At 43.6% G+C, this 24850-nt stretch overlaps 1 protein-coding gene across 1 annotated transcript in view; it reads right to left on the reverse strand.

Annotated features, from left to right (window-relative positions):
• Positions 1–9733: 9733 nt before the first annotated feature.
• TULP3 (TUB like protein 3) overlaps positions 9734–24850 on the reverse strand; it is a 68620-nt gene continuing 53503 nt past the window's right edge. Inside the window, exons 5-11 of the mRNA XM_080812068.1 lie at positions 19498–19625; positions 18921–19118; positions 16291–16403; positions 15881–15995; positions 13670–13768; positions 13099–13270; positions 9734–12215 (exon numbers count right to left, since the gene is read on the reverse strand). Coding sequence (XP_080668194.1) covers positions 12082–12215; positions 13099–13270; positions 13670–13768; positions 15881–15995; positions 16291–16403; positions 18921–19118; positions 19498–19625 — 959 coding nt within the window. The 3' untranslated portion in view covers positions 9734–12081. The remainder of the gene's footprint in view (positions 12216–13098; positions 13271–13669; positions 13769–15880; positions 15996–16290; positions 16404–18920; positions 19119–19497; positions 19626–24850) is intronic.

A 24850-nucleotide genomic window follows, 5' to 3' on the forward strand; every position in this document is an offset into this window, starting at 1 on the left:
TGAGGGAGGGAGGGAGCCGGAGGGAGGGGCGGCCCTGCCCCGGGCCCCTCGGGGAGGAGACTGGGCGGCAGGGGGAGGGGGCGGCCAGGCGGGGGCGGGGGCGGGGCCGGCGGGGGAGGGGAGGCGCGCGCGCGGCGGGGCAGCGGGACTGCGGCCGGGCGGCGTGGACCCCTCCGCTTGGACGCGGCTTCCGCCGCTCCCCGGCGCCCGGACTTTCCCTTGGATCTCCCGGCCGCGACTCTCTTCCTCGTCCCGGAGCCCCCGGGTTCCTGCCTGTCCCGGCCCAGTCTCCGACTGCCTTTCCCAGGAGCTGAAAGCCTTCCTCATAACCGGGTTGGGGGGAAGGGGGGTCCTGTGAGTGGCCCTGCCACCCTCGGCGTTCCCGGCCGGCGCCGCTCCGCACGAGTCCCTGGGAGGCCGGGGAAGGGGCGGGCGCCCGACGCGCAGGAAGGGCTGCTCCCTTCCCCGCGGCTCCCACCAAAGGACACTCGCTCCGGGGAACCAGGAAGCAGGAACTCCCGGGCTCTGGTCCCAGATCCGCCGCCAGTGCCCCCACGCGTGCCCTCCCAAGCGTTGGTGCTTTCGGTCGCTATCGTCTGTCCCTTGAGGATCTGTCCCTACCACGAGTGTAAAGCTCATGGGGAGAGGCTACTCGGTGTGAAGTCCGTGTGGCACGGGGAGACACCTCTTGGGCTCAGTAACTCAGTGAATATTTATCCGACATATATTAGGTGTCACCCAGATGCTGTGAAAACAAATATGAAAATAAGACCTCAAAGAGCTTAGCTTTAGCTGGGAACACTCCGTACGTAGAAGAGCATTGCCACAAGGTGGGGATCTGGGTTTGAAACGAACGTGCCAGTCAGTTTAGCCTGGTTGGGCAGAGGGGTGCTGGAAACGCGCTGGGCTCCTTTTCGGAAGTGCTGAGAACACATTGGCTCAAAGCAGTGTGTTATCACAGACCTCTCTGTCTTCCCCTTAGTTGGGAGGCTGAAACCAAAGGACTTTTGGCTTTTGCCAAAAATCAGATCCAACCTCCAGGGAACATTATCACTTCACCTTGTATCTAGTTGGTAATCCAGATCTTATCTCTGTTAGGGAACAGAAACTTCTTTGAAGACAGAGTAAATGTCTGATTTATCTTATCTTTCACCCGCACCAGCTTGGTGCCTGGGATAGATAAGCACTTAATCTATGTTGAATAAATAGAAACCAAAAAAGCTACCACAGACGAGATTGAAAAGAAAGTACTATAGATGCCAAAGTGGTTTCCAGAGAGAGGTGCTCCAAAGTGTTTGGAGGGATGACAACATCGCTGGATGAAGGATCCCATCTCATAAGGTGAAGATTTTAAAGGAAGCAGCTCTGGTTTGATTACATAAATTCTGGTATGGTTAGTCAATAATGAGTCACATCAGGGCTCGGTCACACCTCACATACATGAAAAGACTGCAGGGCAGTATATAGGCACCCAAGGAAGTACAGACTGTAAACACTGGCTATCTAATGCAATAATTATTTGCTGAGTGTCTCTTTGATTTTGAGCACCATGCTAGGTGCAAGGGATAGGTCCCCACCCTCAAGAAGTTCACAGTCTAGGTGTGAGGACGATCATACCAAGCTCAAAGGGAACCCGAGGGAAGGAACAACGAGTTCCCAGTTACAGAGGAGACATTTGCCAGCTCTTGAAGGATAAATGAGAACTTAAGGAAGAGTTAAGGCAGAAGAGCCACAAAGATAGAGCAGCGCATACACACAGGGTGTTCAGGAAAATTCTTGTAAACTGGTGAGCTGGAAGAATAGATGACAATAAGTGGGTGCCAGGTTGTGGAGATCATTGAATCCCATGCTCAAGAGTTTGGGCATCTGTAGGGCACCTGGGTGGCTCAATGGGTTAAGCCTCTACCTTCAGCTCAGGTCATGATCTCAGGGTTCTGGGATCGAGCCCTGCATTGGGCTCTCTGCTTGGCGGGGAGCCTGCTTCCCCCCTTCTCTCTCTCTGCTTGCCTCTCTGCCTACTTGTGATCTCTCTCTCTCTGTGTCAAATAAATAAATAAATAATCTTTAAAAAAAATTTGGGAGCATCGGGAAGGCCAATTTGATGCAGGTGTGACATAATTGGTAGGAGTGTTAGAAGACCCCTCTGGCCATGGTGTCGGTGGATTGGAGAGCCAGGGTGTCCTAAGCTCAGGCCGTGCTCCTGAGCTTGACCATGAGGGAAAGGGTCTCAGAAACAGTCCACAGGCAAAATCAACAAGAATTGGTAACTAGGTTGGCTGTGAGGGTGAGAGAGGAAACCAAACTCACTAAGCTTTGACAGCTGAACAATTGGTGGTGCCATTCACGGAGGTAAAAATTCAAACGCCAGGAGAAATAGGTTAGCTGGGAGCTGAGTCCAGCCAAGGTTCAGAGGTTTCGAGGAAGGCAGGACAGAGTCCAAGCGGGAGACAATAAAGCAACCTTACAGTGTCACGTCCAGCCCAGATTGGTGAGAGGAAATTCGGAGATCAGATTGGCTTATTCCCTCCAAATCTTAAGTCTCTGAGACCCTAAATGACCCGGGTTAGAATAGTGTGCCTTCAGGAGCTCGGTCCCCTGGCCCATACCCTTACAGGCTTCTAGAAAGTCCTACATCTTCAGGAATCTCACTTCCTAGGCTGTCGTGGTCCCTTTGGCTAAAGTTCTCAGACTTGGAAACTCTGAAGTTTCAAGACTGACTGATTTTAATACACATGCCCTGCCCCTACTAGGGGTAAAAGCTTTCTTAAGGTTTCAGTGACCCTCGGGAGTGAATCCGTTGGTGGAAGTATTGCATCTGTCTGAATCAAGCTAGAAGAGATACATATGGCTCCCCTTATAATCCACAACCCACCTCACTTCTTAGTGAACCAGACCACACCACCCAGTCCTACAGCTGCATCTCACCCAGGCTTCATGCTGAATGGTACAGAAGGAGGGCAGGGCTGCTGTCAGAGCTGGGCTTCATGTGACAAGGGTATTTGAGTTGTCTATACTCCAAAATTACAGTAAAAATTTATATTATTTTTATCAGATGTGGTTTGGTATTAGTTCCACTCCTTTAATAAATTTTGTTTTTTGAACCTGCATGGTCATGGTTAAACAAATTATCTATATGTTTTAAACAAGTTCAACCACATCTATGTGATGGAATTCTTTTCAGTTATGAATAACAAGATTTTTCAAAGTAAACCAGATGAACATTGTTCACGATAAAAGTGGAAATACAGATTCTAAGAGCAGTTTGTGGGATAATCCTGTTTTTGAAAAATAAATTGAGGGGTGCCTGGGTTGCTCAGTCATTAAGCATTAAGCATCTGCCTTTGGCTCAGGTCATGATCCCAGTGTCCTGGGATGGAGCCCGCTTTCCCTCTCCTAGTCCCCCTGCTTGTGTTCTCTCTCTTGCTGTGTTTTTCTCTGTCAAATAAATAAATAAAATCTTTAAAAAAATAAAAAATAAATAAATTGGGAAGTATTTTAGAGTGATTATCTCTGACAGGTTGAAGATTAATTGGATTTTTTATATTCTCATTTTCATTTTTTTTTAAAGATTTTATTTATTTTTTATTTGACAAAGATCACCAGTAGGCAAGAGAGGCAGGCAGAGAGAGGGGAAGGGAAGCAGGCTCCCTGCTGAGCAGAGAGCCCGATGTGGGTTCGATCCCAGGACCCTGAGACCATGATCCGAGCCTAAGGCAGAGGCTTTAACCCACTGAGCCACCCAGGTGCCCCGATTTTCATTCCTTTTTTAAAAAGATTTTATTTATGTATCAGAGAGAGAGAATGTGTGCCCAAGTAAGAAGGGGGAGCATTAGAGGGGAGGGAGAGGGAAAGAGATTCTCAAGCAGACTGCCCCACTAAGCTCAGAGCCAGACTCAGGGCTCAGTCTCCCCACCCTGAGATCATTACCTGATTGGAAACCAAGAGTCAGGCGCTCACAGACTGAGCCACCCGGGTGCCCTCTCATTTTCACTCTTTATTTTTTTGCTGAGGTAGAGTTGATATACAATGTTACCTTAGTTTTGGGTGTTATTATTTCCTTCTTAGTCTTCTGTATTTCAGTCTTCTGCCTTCTATATGCAACAAACTGGTACTTTTACAGTGGGAGGGGGGAATAGTGTGACTAGAACCCTTCCCTAATTTCGTCACTCCTTTTTTAAAAAAACACCCGCAACTGGATTTGATGGCCTAAGAACAAGGTGACAAGGAGATGGTTCCCCAGCTGCTAGGTAAAAGGCACCGTACACTGCTTTTCAGGTATCTCCAAAGCCGGCCCCCCGCCCACCTGCCACGCTGTTAATGTGCCTGACTCCTCCTGTGGTTGGGGTCCCTGGAACTTGGGTTCCTTCTCCTTTTTTTTTTTTTTAAGATTTTATTTATTTATTTGACAGAGGGAGATCACAAGTAGACAGAGAGGCAGGCAGAGAGAGAGAGAGGAGGAAGCAGGCTCCCCGCCAAGCAGAGAGCCCGATGCAGGACTTGATCCCAGGACCCTGAGATCACGACCCCAGCCAAAGGCAGAGGCCCAACCCACTGAGCCACCCAGGCGCCCCTCCTTCTCCTTTTTCAACCTCTCCATACTGCTGTTTGCTTTTCCCTAAGAAGACTTCTCACTCCGTATCAACCAAAGTGCATCTTGTGTTCTGAAGAACAAAGCAGACCTTTACCAAAGGTGTTTGCCATCTTTCTTTCTCTATTGAATGAAAGCAGCCTGTAATTTGATAAGCAGAATATAAGTTCTGTTATCTCTTTGTCAAAGAAAAATGTGGAAGGATGGACCCTAGGTCTATTTAGGGAACCGGAGAGGCAAGGGACTGAATTGTGTCTCCCCCAAATTCACACGTTGAAGTCCTAATCCTCAGTATTTTGGAGTAGGAGTGGATCTGGAGATAATGTCTTTAAAGAGGTGATTAAGTTAAAAGGGGGTCTTTAGGGTGGGCCCTCATCTCAGCTGACCCATACCCTTATAAGGAGAGAGATCAGGAAGGACACAGGCCACCACAGAGGGGGGCCATGTGCAGACACAGGAAGAAAGCCGCCATCTGCAAGCCAGGCAGAGGGGCCTCAGGAGAGACCAAACATGCCAACCCCTTGATCTCTGTCTTCTAGCCCCCCCAAACTGTGACAAGTCAACTTCCGTTTAAGCCACCCAGTCTGTGGTAGTTTGCTATAGCGGTCCGGCCCTTGCAAACTCACGCAGTGTATTTACAGCCCCAAACAAAACAAACCATTGCTTTCCAGAGGCCAGAGGAGGTTGGGGCCTTCCCCACCCAGTTCTCACGTGAGAGTTTCTCTGAGGTTCCCAGGGGATCTTTAGGATCAGCTATCTAAGACTTCCAGAAAAAAAAAAAAAATCAAAAGGAAGGAAAAGCTTTCTCCACTCTTATTCAGTTACAAGTGTCATTTTCAGTAGCTATTGAGGCAATCATTTGAAAATTAACATAAACGGTCTGGGTTCAAATAACAGCTCAGGCACATGCTGATTGTAACCGTGGGCACACTTAGACCATGAGCCCAGCGTCATCACTCATTATCCCACTGCACATTTATTGAACACAGATGATGTCCTCGGCACTGCGCTAGGGAGGCACCAAGGAGAAACAGAGAAAAATCCCCATCCCTGCCCCTGGAGAGACTAACAGTCAAATGAGGGAGCTGGGCAAGGAACAACTTCCATGTGGAACGTTCTTTATCTGCGCCGTCCAGTGCAGTAGACACTAGCCACATGTGGCTACTGAGAACTTGAAACACAGCTAGCCGGACAGAAGAATGGAATTTTATTTTGATTTAAATGTAAACAACTGCACACAACTAGTGGCTACAGGTGTTGGAAGTTGCAGCCTCAGCGGAAGACCATCCTCTGGGAGCGGCTCAGCAGGCTGGGGAGGTGGGGGTAGAGGCGTGGGGAGGGGGGAAACACTTGCAGAGCCAAGGGAAGGATTCAGGGCCGTGGGAGCGCCCAGCGTAAAAGCGTCACATTGTGGCAGTGACTGAGTATGAAGAAGGAAAAAGAAGAGGATTAAAATAGGTAACACAGGTCCCTGGAACATTGCATATATTCAAAAGACACTGATAGAATTTCTTTTTCCCCCCTTCTCCCCTGATAAAATTTCTTAACGTGCAAATTACCCATACAGAGGAGATTAGTTAAAAAACACTATGGTACGTCCCACAGTGAAATACTGTGGCGCCTAAACAAGGATGAGGAAAGCCTGCATTTACTGAGAGGGGATTATCTCCGGGTATAGTAAGCAAGCTATCGGACTACGTACATAGTATGCTATATAAATTTTGTGCACAAAGTTTGGGGAATTACAAATGCATTTATTTCTGCATAATGAAACACTAGAAAGAAACTAAAAAGAGTTAACTACAGGAGGAGAACAGGGCAAGGGAAAAAGAAGGGGACAGATATGGGAATAGGCTTTTATTGTAGTTTTTTAAAGTTTTTTTAAAGGCTTTATTTATTTGAGAGAGAGGGAGAACCAGAAGGAGAGCGGATGCCCCACTCAGCAGAGAGCCCGATGTGGGGCTCGATCCCAGGATCCCAAGATCATGACCTGAGCCAAAGGCAGACACTTAGCCAACTGAGCCACCCAGACGCCCCCTAAAATTTCTTTTAGACCATACCATATGAAATTATTAATATTTAGAATTTGTATCTCTGTATATCTGATACAGAATAGCATAAAATTGACTCGAGGCAAAGAGAGGACATATTTTTTTAAGGTCAAATTTCTATATGGATGTAGTTTGTCCTGATGTGCATTTATACCCTAGAAATTACATATTTGCCCCATTTTTAAAATTTCAATCTAATTCCTAGCCCTCCTCTGCCTGCCACTCTCCTCTCAGATCATTCTTCCTCTTTAGCCTTCCTGCCCCCAGACTACAGAAAAGAACCACTGGATTCTTTTTGAATCTTTGGAAATCATAATAAAGGACAAAATCTGGGTAGATAGTACCTAACTAGATGTTAAAACTCTGAGGCTTGAGAAGCACCACGTTAAACCAAAATGTGTAATAAATGGTGGTAATAGACAAGGAAAACTCCAACTCCCACTCCCACCTTGGCCCCCACCAGCTTCGCTCTTCCTGGGGCCTTCTCTCTTTTCTTGCCCTCCAGACTCTTGGGCCATAGCTCTAGAACCTCATGAAAGGAGCTGGGGCTTGATGGACCAAAAGACTAAGCAGAGCCAGAAAAAAATGAGGGAGGCCCATTTCACATTTGAAATATTTCCAAAGTTTCCATAACATCAGGGGCATTTTTTTTTACCTAGGCTGTTCCTTCATATAGAAATAGAGAGATGGGTACAAAGTAAGGAATGTGAGGTAGGGTCAGGGCTGAGACTAGAACCTGAATGTTTAGTTTCCCAGTTAAACTATTCTGTTTTTCTTTCCTCTCATTATAGCCCCTGGAAAACCATCTAGAATTTCTTTATGAGTGCATACAAACCATTTTCTATAACTGAATAGCTAAAAACGTCACCTAAAACGTGTTGCTCCATTTTTTTAAAAAGATCTTACTTATTTATTTGACACAGAGAGACACAGCGAGAGAGGGAACACAAGCAGGGGGAGTGGAGAGGGAGAAGCAGGCTTCCCGCTGATCAGGGAGCCCATGTGGGGCTCAATCCCAGGACCCTGGAATCATGACCTGAGCTGAAGGCAGATGCTTAACGACTGAGCCACCCAAGCACCCATGTTGCTCCATTTTAAAAGGATGTTAATAAAAGTGATACTGGGTGGTTCAGTGGGTTAAGCCTCTGCCTTCAGCTCAGGTCATGATCTCAGGGTCCTGGAATCGAGCCCCACGTCGGCTCTCTGCTTGGCAGGGAGTCTGCTTCCCCCACTCTCTCTTTGCCTGCCTCTCTGCCTACTTGTGGTCTCTCTCTCTCTCTCACTGTCAAATAAATTAATAAAATCTTTAAAAAAAAAAAAAGACTGGGGTGGCAGGTATTGGGGATAATATTCATTTAAAAAAAAAAAAGTGATACTGGTATTTGCCACAATCCTATACCAAATGCCGGCATTTTACCTGGAATACCTCTACTGGCTTCCAAACTCCAGAAACATTACTATTCTAGGACCTTCAGAAGAGTCACACCGAAGCATGAGGGTGCTTTGTAAATATGTGATAACCTGGTCCAGTTGTTGAAGTCACCGAGCCCTTTGTGACTTCCTCTTCTGGTTTACAGAACCTGCGCTTTTCATTTTAATGCACTTGTAATGCGCATACTTGGTCGGTAGGTGGCGCCACGAATCCATGTGTGGTTTAATAAAGGCTTCCCTAAACTCTGAGGACCAATGGCAAATCCTTCATTTATTGTGGTATCCCTGACTTTTTGCAGATAAGAGTCTGTGAGACTTTTAAGGTACATATATCGACTATGACAACTAGGCAACCAAAGTGGGGAGAGAAGGCAAAATGATCAAGTGGTCGAGAAATGTGTCTGAGGGGTGGGACAGGATCTGGCCAGTCCTTGGCAAGCCGCTAGCATGGGGAAGATTAAAACAGGCTACAGACTGGAAGGAAGCAGCCATTAGGCATATGGCGTGAGTACTCTCCCACACTGTGCACTCTTGGCGTTCCAGAATCCCCCACCAAAGACATACTCAGAATCTGCCTTCTCCAGTTCCCTAGCATAAGCACCTGTGATCTTTCCTAGGATCTCTGGCACTCCTGCCAGCAATATCTTCAGCTATGGAAGGCATGATGCTGTCCAGAAGATAACCAGAGAGTTCGGTTCCAAATGCACGTAGAGGAATTCCACATTGTTGTCAGCATGAGTGGGGAGAACTGTATGCAAGAATTGAAGATCATATAGTTCAAGACCTCTCAACATAGAGAGGAGGAAAGAGGCGCATGGCAAATCACCAGCATAAAAGGGGTCAAACCCTGGGTTTTGGCTCAAACTGTTGCTTTATTTCTGTACCTATAATATTGTTTAAAGGAACTGAATTGATGCTAGTTGTGTGATCTGCTAAACTTCTGATCAAAAAGAACCTTTTGTAGGCCTGTTTTAGATTTTTAAAAACCACTTGCTGATATCTTTCACGTCAATGACCACTGAAGCATTGATATTGCTCCTGGTCACTGAAAAGTATCCAAAGAATTGTGTCATAAATTATCCATTTAGCCAGCCGTGCACCATAGCCAAAAAGAACCATGTGAAAAAGAAAAACCAAGCCATAAGAATTAAACTCTGACTCCAGCTCTCATCCTGACTTTTACGCTCTTCCTGCTTCCTTCCATGTGACTCATTTTCACTGTGACACTGGTAAGAGCAGGAAGGCCTAGTAAAGATTTGTGAACACATAATTTTTTTTTCTACTTGTCTCTGTAAGGTAGCTCTAAAATGTGAACGCTCAGAGGCAAGAGACAGAATCTACTTCAGTTTTAGATATTGAATCAGTAACCGATGCCAACAAAGAAGATCCAGGAGGCTGACGGGTGCAAGTATCTAGAACAGTATAAACCCCACCCTTCTGTGGCCCCCTCCCTTTGCTCAGTTCTTGGCTCCATCATCTACCTAGAAAATCCTTGGTGTCACGAATATGATGAGACAGACTTCTGAGTCCGCAGACTCCTGCTATCCTGGGATGACAGCATCCTGATTCACAGGATGAAAATGGTTATTCCAGAACATTCCAGAATGGGAACTCCGTAAGGGATGGGACTTTGCACAGAAGACTGGTGACATTCACATTTTTATATAAATTATTTTTTATTTCTGTAGCATACAAAAGGTATAAATATGATTTCTGTAAAACCAATCGCCTGCACACTCAAGCAGAGAGTACCTGAAGCTGGGGTACGGATGGATGTCTTTGAGCCAGACAGAGCAGGAGGAAGCAGGATTCGATCCAGTCATCCCGTCAGGCTCCCTATCCCCAGACGCGGTCATCTACGGCAACTGGAGAGAAGTGAACAGCTTTCCGTTTTCGACGAGGGCGGATCAGACAGTACGTCAGGACGGTGGTGCCAGAGGTCTGCCAGGCGTTGGGGCACTTCTATGAATGAGGCACTTGATAGGAAGCGCGCCTGAGATGGAAACCAATCACGTCAGAACAACAGATAGGCCTCGCCCGTGGGGGATGAGCGAAGAGTCTTTTCATCTCCCAGCTCTTTCCTTCGTTGCTATTTGATGTGGAGCAAGGAACAACAGGAAGCAGGGACGAAAAGGAAGTCCACGGAAGGGAAACATAATGGAACAGAAGCGGCTGATTCCTTGCCCCATGCTGGCAAAAAGCTCGGGTGCAGAACAGTGCTGAATGTAGAACTCACAGAGCTCTTGGATTGTCTGGAGTCAGATGCATTCTGAGACCGGTGAGCTGGTGGCAAGCAGAGTCCTAGGATTTGTTGGGAGGTGCTAATAATCTGAAAGACTTGGCAAAACTCTTATGATCTGTGAGGAAAAGTGACAGGAGCGTGATCTGTACCAATGAGCCAGGCTTTAGGGGGCTGAATAATTGTGTTAAGAAGAAAGGCCCAGAGCTCTGCTTAACAAGGTCCACGGAGCTCGGTCAGCTAGCTGGTCAGTGCTAAGTTTCCATACATAATGTTCTTACCTCTTACATGGTCTAAGGGTGTGTGTGTCCCTCTATACTAATGGCTCCACAGCCCTATAGCTGTAGGAGGCACTCCTGGATTGAAGATGAAGGCAACTGTCGAATTACTCTCAGTCTTAATGAGACTAAGTCACCCCCAGAGTTTATGCTGTCCGCCTAAACTGAAATTAAGACAACACATTTCTCACATCACTAATCACAAAATTTGGCCGGAGCCGCTTTGACTGAGATGGCTGCCAGCCAGCCTGCTCCGAGGGAAAGGGGGAAGCGGGGGACTGTGACATCAGTACCGTCCAAGCCCCAGGAGGAAAGCAAGCTCGCTCTAATACCACGCTTGCTCTCATGAAGACGATACAATACTAGATTTGTTTCCAAGTGAGCGTGAAGTTCTTCGCGTGGGGTGGTAAAGTGGCTGATATGGTCCTCCCCCATGGGTACTTCGGGTAGGACGGCAGAATGAAGCTACCTGTGTGCACTCAAAATGATCACTGATGTGGGGTTTTCCCAGTTCTGAAGGTAAACGAAGCTCTAGAAGCCACCATCACCAAAACAAGCTAAAAGCAAAGCTTACTTAAAAAAAAAAAAAGTGAAATAAAAGTAAAAATTTTAAAAAGCCCCATGTTGGCTATAAAGCTTACTTGAAAAAAATAAAGTAAAAAAATTTTGAGGGGTACGTGGCTGAATCTGTCAGTAGAGCATGTAACTTCTGATCTCAGGGTCGTGAGTTTAAGCTCACTTAAAAAAATTTTAAAAATAAAATAAAAAATAAAAAACAATGTAAAAGCTACGTGGATGAAGCCAAGTACCTTTTGGACCCAGTCTGTGGGACTACTGCTGAGAACATTTTCCACTCATATGATGTCACGACCACGGGCTAATTCTGGAAGATGCTGAGGCCCATCACTTACAGCAATATCCCAGATCTGGCGTGCTGCCTGTTTTTGTAAACCAAGTTTCAGTGGAACACGGCCACACTTGCTGGTTTCTGAACTGGCCGTGGCTGAGCAGCTGTAAGGGACTCTCTGGCCGTTTACAGAAAAAGTCTGCAGACCTGAAGACTAAAGGCAATTTAGGGAACTATCCCACTCTGGAAAGGTCTTCCCAAAAAAAAGACCCCGGGAAGTAATCATTAGAACCTGATTCTAGCTGCAAGTTCCCAAGCGTAGGAAATCTGACCGCAGAGGCACAGAATGTGCTGGCCAGTCCCCTTGGGAGTTACCAATGTGCTCTGGACAGGAACCTTCTGTGCTCTGAACCACCCCTCACCCAGGTGAAGCCATGACCCCTGACCGGGTCTGTGGAGCCCATAGAAGTTGAGTGTGTACATATGTGCGTGTGTGCATATACACATATACACATGTACACACGCACATTCGGGGATTACTCCCAAAGGGGCGGGCTGGTGCTCTTCATGGCCTGGGGCAAAAGCAAAGGAGGCAAGTATCGGCTCCTGAAAGCTCTGAGTGAGAAAGTTAGGCGCCTGCTGTTTCCTCATTCACAGGCCAGCTTGCTGTCAAAGCTAGAAAGCCCAATGGCAAAGGCTTGAAGTGCACACAGCGGGTAGTTGTAGTCCAAGGTGAACACGTCGTCTGCCACGCGTCCAAACTGCATGACTATGTAGTCAGCTAGAAAAAAACAGAAAGAAATTAGGACGTTAGAAGAGAATGGGGCTGTACTGGGGGAAAGCCTACTGACGATACAGAGAAAAATCCTGCAGATAGGTCAGTCACCGGGTCCCTTTACGATGGGAAACCTTGAGAAGGATGGCAAGAGGCACTGGACAAGAGTGAGCGTCTGCTAACCAGCAGCCAAGTTTCCATTACTATTCCTCTCAGGGAGCAGGAGACGACTCCTGGACTAGCATGAGAGGGCCAGGAGGGAACAGCACAAGCTCCAAGGTCTAGAGGTGCCGAGGAAGCTTTACTGAGGGCCACTGCATCTGCTTCCCAAACAGGGGCTCAGAAGTTTCTCTTTTAAACTGCCACTTTAGGACCACCTGGGTGGCTCAGTCATTAAGTGTCTGTCTTTGGTTCAGGTCATGGTCCCAGGGTCCTGGGATCGAGCCCCGCATCAGGCTCCCTGCTCAGCAGGAAGCCTGCTTCCCCCCCCCCACTCCCCCTGCTGGTGTTCCCTCTCTCACTGTGTCTCTCTCTGTCAAATAAATAAAATCCTTTTTAAAAAATTAAAAAATAAATACGAAAATAAAACTGCCATGTTAGGGGTGCCTGGGTGGCTCAGTTGGTTGAGCATCTGACTCTTGATTTCAGCTCAGGTCATGATCCCACTTGGGATTCTCTCCCTCTGCCCCCCCCCCCAATAAATAAATAAGTTTTCTAAAAATATAAATAAATAAATAAAACTGCACTTTAGTCTTTCCAAAGAAACCATTTCTTGCTTAAATAATCCTCCCCTGAACAGAACTTCCCGTCAATGATAGGAAGCGCTCATTCCCCGCTGTGTAAGAACATCTTTCCTCCTACTCCCGCCCAACCCTTCCTGCAGGCTTACGGTCATTCTCGTGGACTATCTGAAAGTTCTTCACTGATGCCTGAGTGACACGGCCATGGAAGTTCAGGACGTAGGACTGCGTGTCATCGTTCCAGACTGGGGCCTTGTTGTGCAGTTCAATCAAGTTCTCCATGGTTTTGTTTTGCCATTTGGAAAGCAAGCTCTCGTGGTCCTGTTTGAAGAGAAAAATCACTGCTTTGTCCTGCTTTGCCACAGGAAATCATTCGCTCTCAACTCTGAGGTAGAAGGTAGAAAAGGGGAGTATCTTCCCCGTTTCGGAAAGGGTACGGCAGAAACAAAGAGAGCCTAAAGCTAAGCAGATTTTTAAATTCTGATGGATTACCTAGCATTTCTCTTTGCAGGCTAAGCGATTTCGGATCAACCACTTTAGCAAATACTCTGCAATTGTACTTACCCTGCCGTTCCGGAGTGCTCTCTCTCCTAAAGAAGGGTACGAGCCCTACTCAAACTTGGGGGTTCTCCAAGAATCAGTACTTTTCTGTATTGATCTTGTTCATACTGTAATTTTGTCCTTCAGACTCCCTGGCTGATTAAATCTGTTCTAACTTACATTTCGTGGCCGAAATGGGATCCGTTCATGATTCATATTCATCCCTGGAACAATCACAGACATTTTCCTAGGACCTTTAAATCCAAGTACATTTGTTTCCTGGAAGATAGGAGAATAAGGCAGGGACTTAGGAACAGAAAGGAAAAAGAGACCACATTCTTTTTTTTTTTTTTCCTGTACAGGAAACATTGTAAAGATTTAATGCAAAACGGGGTAAAACACATGACAAACTCATCAATGCAGGCGTATAATAGTCACAAAACCAAGCTCTTGTTCTAACGAAGAGACCACATTCTTAACACAAGATTTTCTTGGGCATGTAAAATATCCAGTAATGATGTGAAAAACAATTTGATTTCTTTAGGTAAACGAAGAGAGATAGGGAATCAAAAGAAGAAAAGTAATACGGTACCTCCTTTTACACCTAATGTGAACACTTGAATTTAAAAGAGATACTACTGGCTTGAAACTTGATTCTTATTCTTTAGTCTTTTTTATTTTTTAATTTTTTAAAAGATTTTATTTATTTATTTGACAGAGATCACAAGTAGGCAGAGAGGCAGGCAGAGAGAGGTGGGGAAGCAGGCTCCCTGCTGAGCAGAGAGCCCGATGCGGGGCTCAATCCCAGGACCCTAAGATCATGACCTGAGCCAAAGGCAGAGGCTTAACCCACTGAGCCACCCAGGCGCCACTATTCTTTAGTCTTAAAAGTGAAATCTGAGACAATTATGAGCAAACTGCCCAATTCTGTCATCATCAATATATATGTATTTCCCAATGAGGGCATGGCATTATATGATATACGGTGAGAATTATAGCTTAATTTACATTAGCTTAAATTAAATTAAATTACATAGGGCCTATACCAGGAGGTAAGAAATTCAAATGCCCATGTCAGCATAAGGAATACAGTCAGATAGTAGCTATTCCCCTGATTAACACAACATAATGGATAAACCTGTCAAATCCCTAAGCCTTATACCTGAAACTAATGTAACATTGTGTGTCAGCTATGCAAATAAAAATAATAATGAGGGAGCCTGCTTCCCTTCCTCTCTTTCTGCCTGCCTCTCTGCCTACTTGTGATCTCTGTCAAATAAATAAAAATCTTAAAAAAAAATAATAATGATACTGTATTATATATAGGAGAGTTGCTAAGAGAGTAGATCTTAAAAGTTCTCATCACAAGAAAAAAAGTGTAACCATGTATGCTGATGGATGTTAACTAGACTGACCGGGATAATCATTTTGCAATACATACATATATGAAGTCATTTCATTAGAGCACCAAGGTGGCTCAGTTGGTTAAGCTTGGTTAACTTTTGGTTTGGGCTCAGGTCATGATGTCACAGGTCCTGAGATGGAGCCTAGCATCGGGCTCCAACTAAGCACAGAGTCTACTTGGGGATTCTCTCCCTCTGCCCCTCGCCCCACTCATGTGCGCACATGCACACATGCGCATGCTCTCCTGCTCAAATAAATAAGTAAATCTGGGGGCATCTGGGTGACTCAGTCGGTTAAGTGTCTGCCTTTGGTTTAGGTCATGATCCTGGGGTCCTAGGATTGGGCTCCACTTCTCCCTCACCCTCTGCCTGCCACTCCCCCTGCTTGTGTACGCTCTCTCTGTCAACTAAATAAATAAATAAAATCTTTTTAAAAAAATTAAAATAAATAATATTTTTAAATTAAAAAATAAAATCATTACATTGTACATCTGAAACTGAAATGCCAATTACACCTCAATTAAAAAAGGGGGGGGCACCTGGGTGGCTCAGTCAATTAAGCATCTGCCTTCAGCTCAGGTCATGATCCCAGAGTCCTGGGATCGAGCCCCACGTGGTGAGCAGGGAGCCCACTTCTCTCCTTCTCTCTCCCTCTACCCTTCTCCAAGCTCATGCTCTCTCTCTCTCAAATGAATTTTTAAAATCTTTTTTTTTTTAATTTTAAAAATCTTAAAAAAATAAAAAAAGAGATCAGTCTACTTTGTTGTAACCTCTGGCCAGAACCAAACTTGGCAATTAGTAATAATTAAAACTTGAATATACAGAGAAAAATGCAACCAGCAACAGAAAAGGAGGGTCACAGAAATAGAAACAAGCTTGGGAGGGAAGAGTGTGAGTTAGGTGTTAGTTACGTTTAAAGTGCCAGCAGGACACCCAGGAAATTAGTGAAAAGACTCAGGAAAAGATGCATTATGAGGATGGCACGTACGTAACAGATGGCTGCCAGCTCCTGCCGGATATAGGTCTTTTCTACCAGACCTTGGGCCTTGGTTGGGCTGACACCATGGTCATAAACTGTAAACTTGGTCCCCATGAGGTTGGATCTAGAATCAAGGGGAAGAAGTTACCATTAATTATCTATATTTTTTTTCCCCATACAAATACAAATTTAGTACAGGTATGGAACAAAATGGAAGCCCATTTGCCTGTTCTCCAAACATTCATCACTGTTTCAAAGATTTCTCATAATAATAAGGAAGGGACTTAGATTTTCTATTAACATTTTTTTTTGAGAGTACACAATCAATACATGCTCACTGTAAAGAAGATACAGATTCCTCTGAAATTACAGGAATAAAAATATCAGAAAGAACAGGTGTGATACAATGCTGCTCTCACCTGAGTTTGCCAATATAACTTTCCCCTTCACGAGATAAATCTGTTGGATCAGTGGAGATAAGGTAATTGGATGTTTTGCTCTTTTTCCGCTTTCTACCTGCAAGAAGAAATATCTGGAAAAAGAAAAAATTGTCATTCAAGAATATTGAGAGAACCACCACAATCTAACTATTCACTTAACAAATGTTTAGCAAGTGCCTATCAGGTAGGTACCAAGCAGTCACTCTTTCGTTTTTTTTTTTTTTGTTTTTAACAGGCTTAATTCACCTTCAATTTTCTTGTGTACAAACTACATGGTGGCCACAGCTGGAGCCTGGGTCTTCCGCACAGAACCTCTGGTGTAGGTCTTTACAAGACGGTCAGTGAATTCCTGAGAGGGGGCCTTGGTGAACATGAACGTGGTTTCTTTCTAGAGCTCAGGATCAGACAGCTCTCAGTCTTGCAGATGCATCCAAAGTGGCCTTGGCGAAGTTGCCCGGGGTGGCAAGGCAGCCCTCCATGAAGGTAGAGCAGCCCACATGATGCCAGGGCCCCGGGGGCCGCGGGTGGGAGGCACCAGTACAGAGCTGCCGCGTCTAGTCACATTACACAGAATGGTGTGGGGCTTGCTGATCTCATTCTCCCAGAGGCCTTGCTGCACTGGGACAAGAGAATTTGGCCAGAATGATGGTCCTACGGATGTCAGGGGCTCCTTCATTGGAACCCTGAACACCGACTGATATGTCTGCTGTAATCCCTGATGGCAACAGATGCCTTGAACCTGGTCTGCCTGCCAGGATGGGTCTGCTTTTGCATGGGCATGATCATCAAAACCACATCCTTGAAGGATGATCCCAGGAAAACCTCAATGATCTGATTCCTTGATGGGCAGATGGAAGAGACAGGTCTCCTCCAGGGACCTGGAGGAGACCTGAACTTCTTCAGGGACCTGAACTTCTTCAGGGACCTGAACTTCATGTGCTTGCCTGGCAACCTAGGCTGGTAGAGGCGTCCACTCTTCATCCTTGGTCTTGCTGCCATGAGCTCCTTGGCCTTAACGGCTGCGGAGGCCGTGTGGCCTCCCATCCCAGTGCTTCTGGAGGCACCAGTGTCATCTGCCATTTGATGTTTTCTTGGAGAAGACCAACATTGGGGGTTTATCTCCTTTTCTCACCCTTATAATGCCTCTCAGAATTCACTATCAGGGTTTCCCTACTGTACAACTTTCCAAAATTAGCTGGATTCTCCATATACAATAGACCCCTTTATCCACCAACCCCCGGTGGATGCCTACTGAACACTACAATTTTTTTTCTGTGTGTACATATGACAAAGTTTAATTTATGCATAAGGCATAGCAAGAGATTAGCAACAATAACAGAATAATTCTAACAATATACTGTAATAAAAGTTCTATGAATGTGGTCTTTGCATCTCAAAATATCTCACTGTACTATACTCCCCTTCTTGTGCTAATGTGAGATGATAAAATGCCTATGTGATGAGACTGAAGAGAGGGGGCATTAGGCTACTATCGACCTGCTGAACCTATGTCAGAAGAAGGACCCATCTGCTTCCAGATGTCAGTGACTACAGGTGACTAAAAGCACAGAAAGCAAAAAATTGGGGGCGGGGGGCTACTGCAACTATGGCAGCTTTATCCCCAAAACCTCCAGTGGCTTTTTCAAAAAAACTTCATCCAATTTGGTGAGGAAGGGTCTTTCCAACTTCAGGAGAAACAGGACATTCCCTAAGCCCCAGTTACTTATCTATAAAGCAGGGATAAGAAAGCCTATCTCACAAGGTTGTGGTAAGGATTACAGGAGATAATATATACACGAAGCATTTAGCACATGCCTACTACAGCATAAACACTTAATAAATTAGCAGTTATAATAACAACGGTATCAATCATCATCTCATTTCCATATTCTTAAAATCATCCACTTAGACCCGGTAGCAAAACAAAATACAGTGTTCGTTGGCAAGTATTAAATTGCCTCAAATTTGTGTTTGAAGTAAATTGAATTTCTAGAGTGAGAAATAAGGCATTCCGGTTGCATTTCCTTCTCTATTTCCAGTTCCTCCTATTCCCTAAAACTCACAGTGTCATGTTCCTACCATAATTAAAATAAAAACTAGGGGCACCTGGGTGGTTCAGTGGGTTAAGCCTCTGCCTTCGGCTCAGGTCATGATCCCAGGGTCCTGGGATCAAGCCCCACATCGGGCTCTCTGCTCAGCGGGGAGCCTGCTTCCCCCCTCTCTCTGCCTGCCTCTCTGCCTACTTGTGATCTCTCTCTGTCAAATAAATAAATAAAATCTTTAAAAATAAAAATAAAAATAAATAAAAACTAAAGAGCACACAGTAACACCTTCCCCTCACCAAAAAATAGGATAGAGGGGCAAATAATTACATTCAGATATTCTCTTCCATTTTCTTATATTCTGGATAAAACTCTTTTTCTTTGGGGTGGGACAGATTTTACCTCTGAGACTCTGAGGTCTTTGAAGACAGAACACAGCAACTGGGAGTTGCTGAATTGGTCTGAAACCAGTGCTATTCTCCTATCCTGTGACCCTTCAACAATCCGTCCCCACAACATTCCTCCTCTCTTTCTCAAGATCTGTCTTATAAGAGTTAATTCTCATACCTTCCGATTTTCATCCTTTTCCAAGTGCATATAGTAAGTGGGGAAGAGACCCCGATCCATTCCTTTTTTATCCCTGGTTATCCGACACTTGACTATAATACCCCGAGGGGCAGGACTGTATGCAAAGTCCTCTAAGTTCTCCACTTCCCCCAGCTGGTTATCCGTTTGTTGGGCTGTAGTTCCCGAAGCTCCTGTATCCTAGAAGACGAGCCATACACATGAGCAAGAGAAGGTGGGAGCACAAAACTTCTTATTCTCTTCTAGGAACAATTAATGGGCAAAGTAATTTCATGATATACCCCAATGTGTCTAGTTTTCTGAAGAAATAAGGGGAAACTGTGAAGTTCAATAAGTATATGACTACTGGGAGTAATGAAGGAGCTAAGTACAAAAGTGGGCTATGACTTCATAAGAGCTGGCGTGAGACACAAGAAATTAGGGAGGTCATGAACTTCAAGTCTAAATTTGAGCTTCAATCTTTGAAGGAACCCTCATTCAGTAATTGTGTTTAAATACTAAGATATATTTGGGAAGTAGTTAAATTAGTTGCCCAGGAAGAAATTTCTGAACTACGTACTGTAGTTGATTTCTGGCTGGATGCAGAATTGGGTCTCTCTGCCTCTGAATATGGTGAATGACATAATTTCTTCCCTTCTTCCTCCCCATCGGTCTCCTCTTCATCGAAGTTCAAACTACCTGAGATACCTGGCAGAAAGGAAGAACTGTCAAAAACTGCCAACACTGGTTTTAAAAAAATAAATTGTTGAACCAAATATAATTTCAACTTTCTTGCTTAAAACAGTCCAGCTATTCTGACTTAAGACAATTCTTTCTTCATATTCTCACTTAGATCTATCCCTTGTTTACCCTTTCCATAAAGGCTTAATATCCAGAATAGAAAAGCACTCCTGAAACACACTCAACAACAACAAAACAAATAACCGTTTACCCAGAAATGGGTAAAGGACATGAATAGACATTTCTTCAAAGAAGATATATAAATGGCCAATAAGTGCATGAAAAGATGCTCAATAGCACTCATCTTTAGGGAAATGCAAGTCAAAATCACAATGAGATACCATTTCCTAAGCTTTGGGATGTCTATTATCAAAAAAACGAAACTAAGTATTGGCGAGGATGTGGAGAAGTTGGAACCCTTCCTCAATGCAACCTGTGCATTGCTGGTGACAATGTAAAATGGTGCAAGCACTGTGGAACACAGTATGGTGGTTCCCAAAATATTTAAATATAGAATTACCACATGATCTCACAATTCCACTTCTAGGTATATACCAAGAGAACTTAAAGCATAGACTCAAACAGATACCTATATACCAATGTTCACAGCAGCAGTATTCACAATATCCAAAAGGTGAAAATGACCCAAATAGCCATCAACTGATGATCAGATAAGCAAATGGTGGTATATAAATACAATGGAATATTACTCAGCTTTAAAAAGAAATGCGATTCTGACACAGGCTATAACATGGATGAACCTTGAAGGACCTTATGCTAAGTGAAATAAGCCAGTTGCAAAAGAGCAAATATTTTTTAAAAAAGCACAAATATTGTATGATTCCACTTATATGAGAAATCTAGAGTAGTCAAATTCACAGAGACAGAAATTTTGTAGAATAGTGGTTACCAGGGAAGCAGGGGACAGAAGAATGGGGAGCTATTATTTAGTGATACAGAGTTTTATTATGGGAAGATGAAAAAGTTCTGGAGAGGGATTGAGGTGAGAGTTGCATAACAACGTGAATGTACTTAATGTCACTGAACTGTACACTTAAAAATGGCTAAAACGGTAAATTTTATGTATAGTTCACTGCAACTTTAAAAATTCAATAATCTATTGTTCTCTATATCAGTTACTTTTTTGTTTTCCAGCATTTTGTTCATTTCTAGGCTAGTTAACTGGAGTTGGGAATGTTTGAAATGCTATTACCTTGGATTTATGAAGCACCTTTTACAAAAAATTTATAACTATCTGATTAAAAACTATTTTCTCATTTTATCCTCACATTTATGTGAGATTGAGGAAGAGTCTGTGGTAGTCCTTCTTGTTTTTTGTTTGTTTGTTTAAGTCTTTCTTGTTTTGTTTCTTGTTTATGAAACATATCTAGGGCTAGAACACAGACATAAAATAAAGTGTGTTGTGTGTTGTAAGAGAAGTATGGTATTCAAATTTACATTTGGTAATATCAGGCTAGGGGAGAATCATTTGCCCAAGAGAAAGACCACAGGGCCAACAGCAAAACTAAATTCCTTTTCTCTTTATAGGATAAAGTTATCCCCCATATCTAAATCATGAATTTACAAGTAGACTTAGCAACAAGCAGTGTGGTTTTTTTCCTCCAAACCATTTCCTTCCCACAGTCAGCCATCTCAGAGGAGGGACAACTATGACCTATTTTTACACAGTGCACAAATACACTGATATTAGCTTTGCTCGGGGATACCCACGGATAAGACAAAGGCCAGTTAAAAAATTAATCTCAAGGGAAAATATATGTCCAGGGGCACCTGGGTGGCTCAGTGGGTTAAAGCCTCTGCCTTCGGCTCAGGTCATGATCCTAGGGTCCTGGGATCAAGCCCCGCATCGGGATCTCTGCTCCACAGGGAACCTGTTTCCTCCTCTCTCTCTGCCTGCCTCTCTGCCTACTTGTGACCTCTGTCAAATAAATAAATAAAATATTTTTAAAAAAAGAAAATATATGTCCACACAAAAGCTTATACATGAATGTTCATAGCAACATTATTCATAATAGCACGAAGTGGAAACAACCCAAAGGGCCATCAACTGATGACAGAAACCCAGCAGCAGCATATCCCTCAATGGAATGTTAATTTGGCAAAAAAAAAAAAAAAAAAGGAATGAAGTGCTACAATATGGATGAACCCTGAAAACATTATGCTAAGTGAAAGGAGACACTCATAAAGGACCACATAGTATGTGACTCTATCTATATGAAATATTCAAAACAGGCAAATCCACAAAGAGGGAAAGTAAACTGGTAGTTGCCTGGGCTGAAGGGGTCAGAGGAAATTGGAAGTGACTGCTAATGGGTATGAGATTTCTTTTGGGAGTCATGAAAATTTCTAAAACTGATCGTAAGGACAGTTGCAGATGTCTATGAATAGATTTAAAATCACTGAACTGGGGCGCCTGGGTGGCTCAGTAGGTTAAGTCTCTGCCTTAGGCTCGGGTCATGATCTCAGGGTCCTGGGATCGAGCCCCGCATCAGGCTCTCTGCTCAGTGGGAAGCCTGCTTCCCTCTCTCTCTCTCCCTGCCTCTCTGCCTACTTGTGATCTCTCTGTCTAATAAATAAATAACATCTTTAAAAAAAAAATCACTGAACTATTCACTGTCCATTTTTTTCTAATTTTATTTTTTATTAGGATATAACTGACATATAACATAATGATTCAGTATTTGTATATATTGTGACATGATATGATCACCACATTATGTTTAGCTAACGTCACTTACCACACACAGTCAATTTTTTTTTTTTAAGTTTTATTATAATCACCAGGTCCTCATCACGACAAGTGCACTCCTAATCCCCATCCCCTATTTCCCCATCCCCCACCAGCCTCCCTTCCGGTGACCATCAGTTTGTTCTCTGTAGTTAAGAGTCTGTCTCTTGGTTTGTCTCTCTCTCTCTCTTTTTCCCTTTGCTCATTTGTTTCTTAAATCCCACATGAGTGAAATCATATGGTATTTGTCTTTCTCTGACTGACTTATATCACTCAGCATTATACTCTCTGGCTCCATCCAAGTGATTGCAAATGGCAAGATTTCATTCTTTTTTATAGGAGCTTAACATTCATATTATATATAATCATATATGAATATACACAATTATATGAATACATATTCATATAATACATATATTCCATATCTTATTTATCCATTCATCAATCGATGGGCACTTGGGCTGCTTCCATATCTTAGCTATCATAAATAATGTTGCTCTAAACATAGCGGTCCCTGTATCCCTTTGAATTGGCATTTTTGTATTCTTTTTTGTAGTCGTGAGACCGCTGGATTATAGGGTAGGTTCTATTTTTAATTTTTTGAGGAAGTTAACTCATACCGTTTTCCACAGTGGCTGTACCAGTTTTCATTCCCACCAACAGTGCCACATCCTTGCCAACACCTGTTGTTTCTTGTGTTGTTGATTTTAGCCATTCTGACAGGTGTGAGGTGATATCTCATAGTGGTTTTGGTTTGCATTTTCCTGATGATGAGTGATGTTGAGCATCCTTTCATGTGTCTGTGGGCCATCTGGATGTCTTTGCAGAAATGTCCATTCATGTTTTCTGCCCTTTCTTTAACTGGATTATTTGGTTTTGGGGTGTTGAGTTTTACAAGTTCTTCATATATTTGGACACTAACCCTTTATTGGATATGTCATTTGCAAGTACCTTCTCCCATTCAATAGGTTGCCTTTTAGTTTTGTTAATAATTTCCTTTGCTGTACAGAACCTTTAATTTTGATGTAGTCCCAACAGTTTATTTTTGCTTTTGTTTCCCTTGCCTCAGGGCACTTACCTAGAAAAATGTTCCTACATTTGGTATCTGAGAACTTACTGCTATCTGTGTTCTTTTTGGGGATGTTTATGGTGTCAGATCTCACACTTAGGTCCTGAATCCATTTTGAATTTACTTTTGTGATTGGTGTAAGAAAGTGGTCCATTTTCATTATTTTCCATGTTGCTGTCCAGTTTTCCCAACACCATTTGTTGAAGAGACACTCTTTCCCACTGGGTATTCTTTCCTGCTTTGTCAAAGATTAATTGACCATATAATTGTGGGTTCATTTCTGGATTTTTCTATTCGGTTCCATTGATCCATGTGTCTTTTTTTTTTTTTTTTGCCAGTATACCCTTTTAATACTACCGCTTTGTAATATTACTTGAAGTCCAGAATTGTGATGCCTTCAGCTTCGCTTTTCTTTTTCAAGATTGCTATGGCTATTCAGGGTCTTTTGTGGTTCCATACAAAGCTTAGGGCTGTTTGTTCTAGCTCTATGAAAAATGCTGTCGGTATTTTTATAGGGATTGCATTAAATGTGTAGATTGCTTTGGTAGTATAGACATTCTAACAATACTTGTTCTTCCAATCCATGAGTATGGAATGTCTTTCCATTTCTTTGTATCATCTTCAATTTCTTTCATCAATGTTTTACAGTTTTCAGAGTACAGATCTTTCACCCCTTTGGTTAGGTTTGTTCCTAGGTATCTTATTATTTTTGGTGCAACTGTAAATGGGATTGCTTTCTTAATTTCTGTTTCTGCTGCTTCATTGCTGGCGTACAGAAATGCAACAGAGTTCTGTACATTAGTTTTGTATCCTACAACTTTACTGAATTCATTTATCTCTTCTAGCAGTTTTTTTGGTGGAGTCTTTGGGTTTTTTTCTCTTTTAAAGATTTTGTATTTTTACTTGACAGAGAGAGACACAGCAAGAGAGGGAACACAAGCAGGGGGAATGGGAGAGGGAGAAGCAGGCTTCCCGCTGAGCCCGGAGCCCAATGAGGGGCTCAATTCCAGGACCCTGGGATCATGACCTGAGATGAAGGCAGACGCTCAACAACTGAACCATCCAGATGCCCCTAGATTTCCTATATATAGTATCATGTCATTTGCAAACAGAGAAGTTTTACTTCTTCCTTACCAATTTGGATGCCTTCTATTTTTTTCTGTCATCTGATTGCTGTGGCCAGGACATCCAGTACTATGTTGAATAAAGGGGGTGACAGTGGACATCCTTGTTCTTTTTTCTGAACTTAAGGGAAAACTTCTTTATTTTTCCCCATTAAGGATGATATTAGCTTCACAGGGGTTTTTCCTGCATGGCCCTTATTATGTTGAGGTATGTTCCCTCTGGACCCACTTTGTTGAGGGTTTTGTTTTG

Source organism: Martes martes (genome assembly GCF_963455335.1).
Source record: "Martes martes genome assembly, chromosome: 8".
Taxonomy (NCBI): domain Eukaryota; kingdom Metazoa; phylum Chordata; class Mammalia; order Carnivora; family Mustelidae; genus Martes; species Martes martes.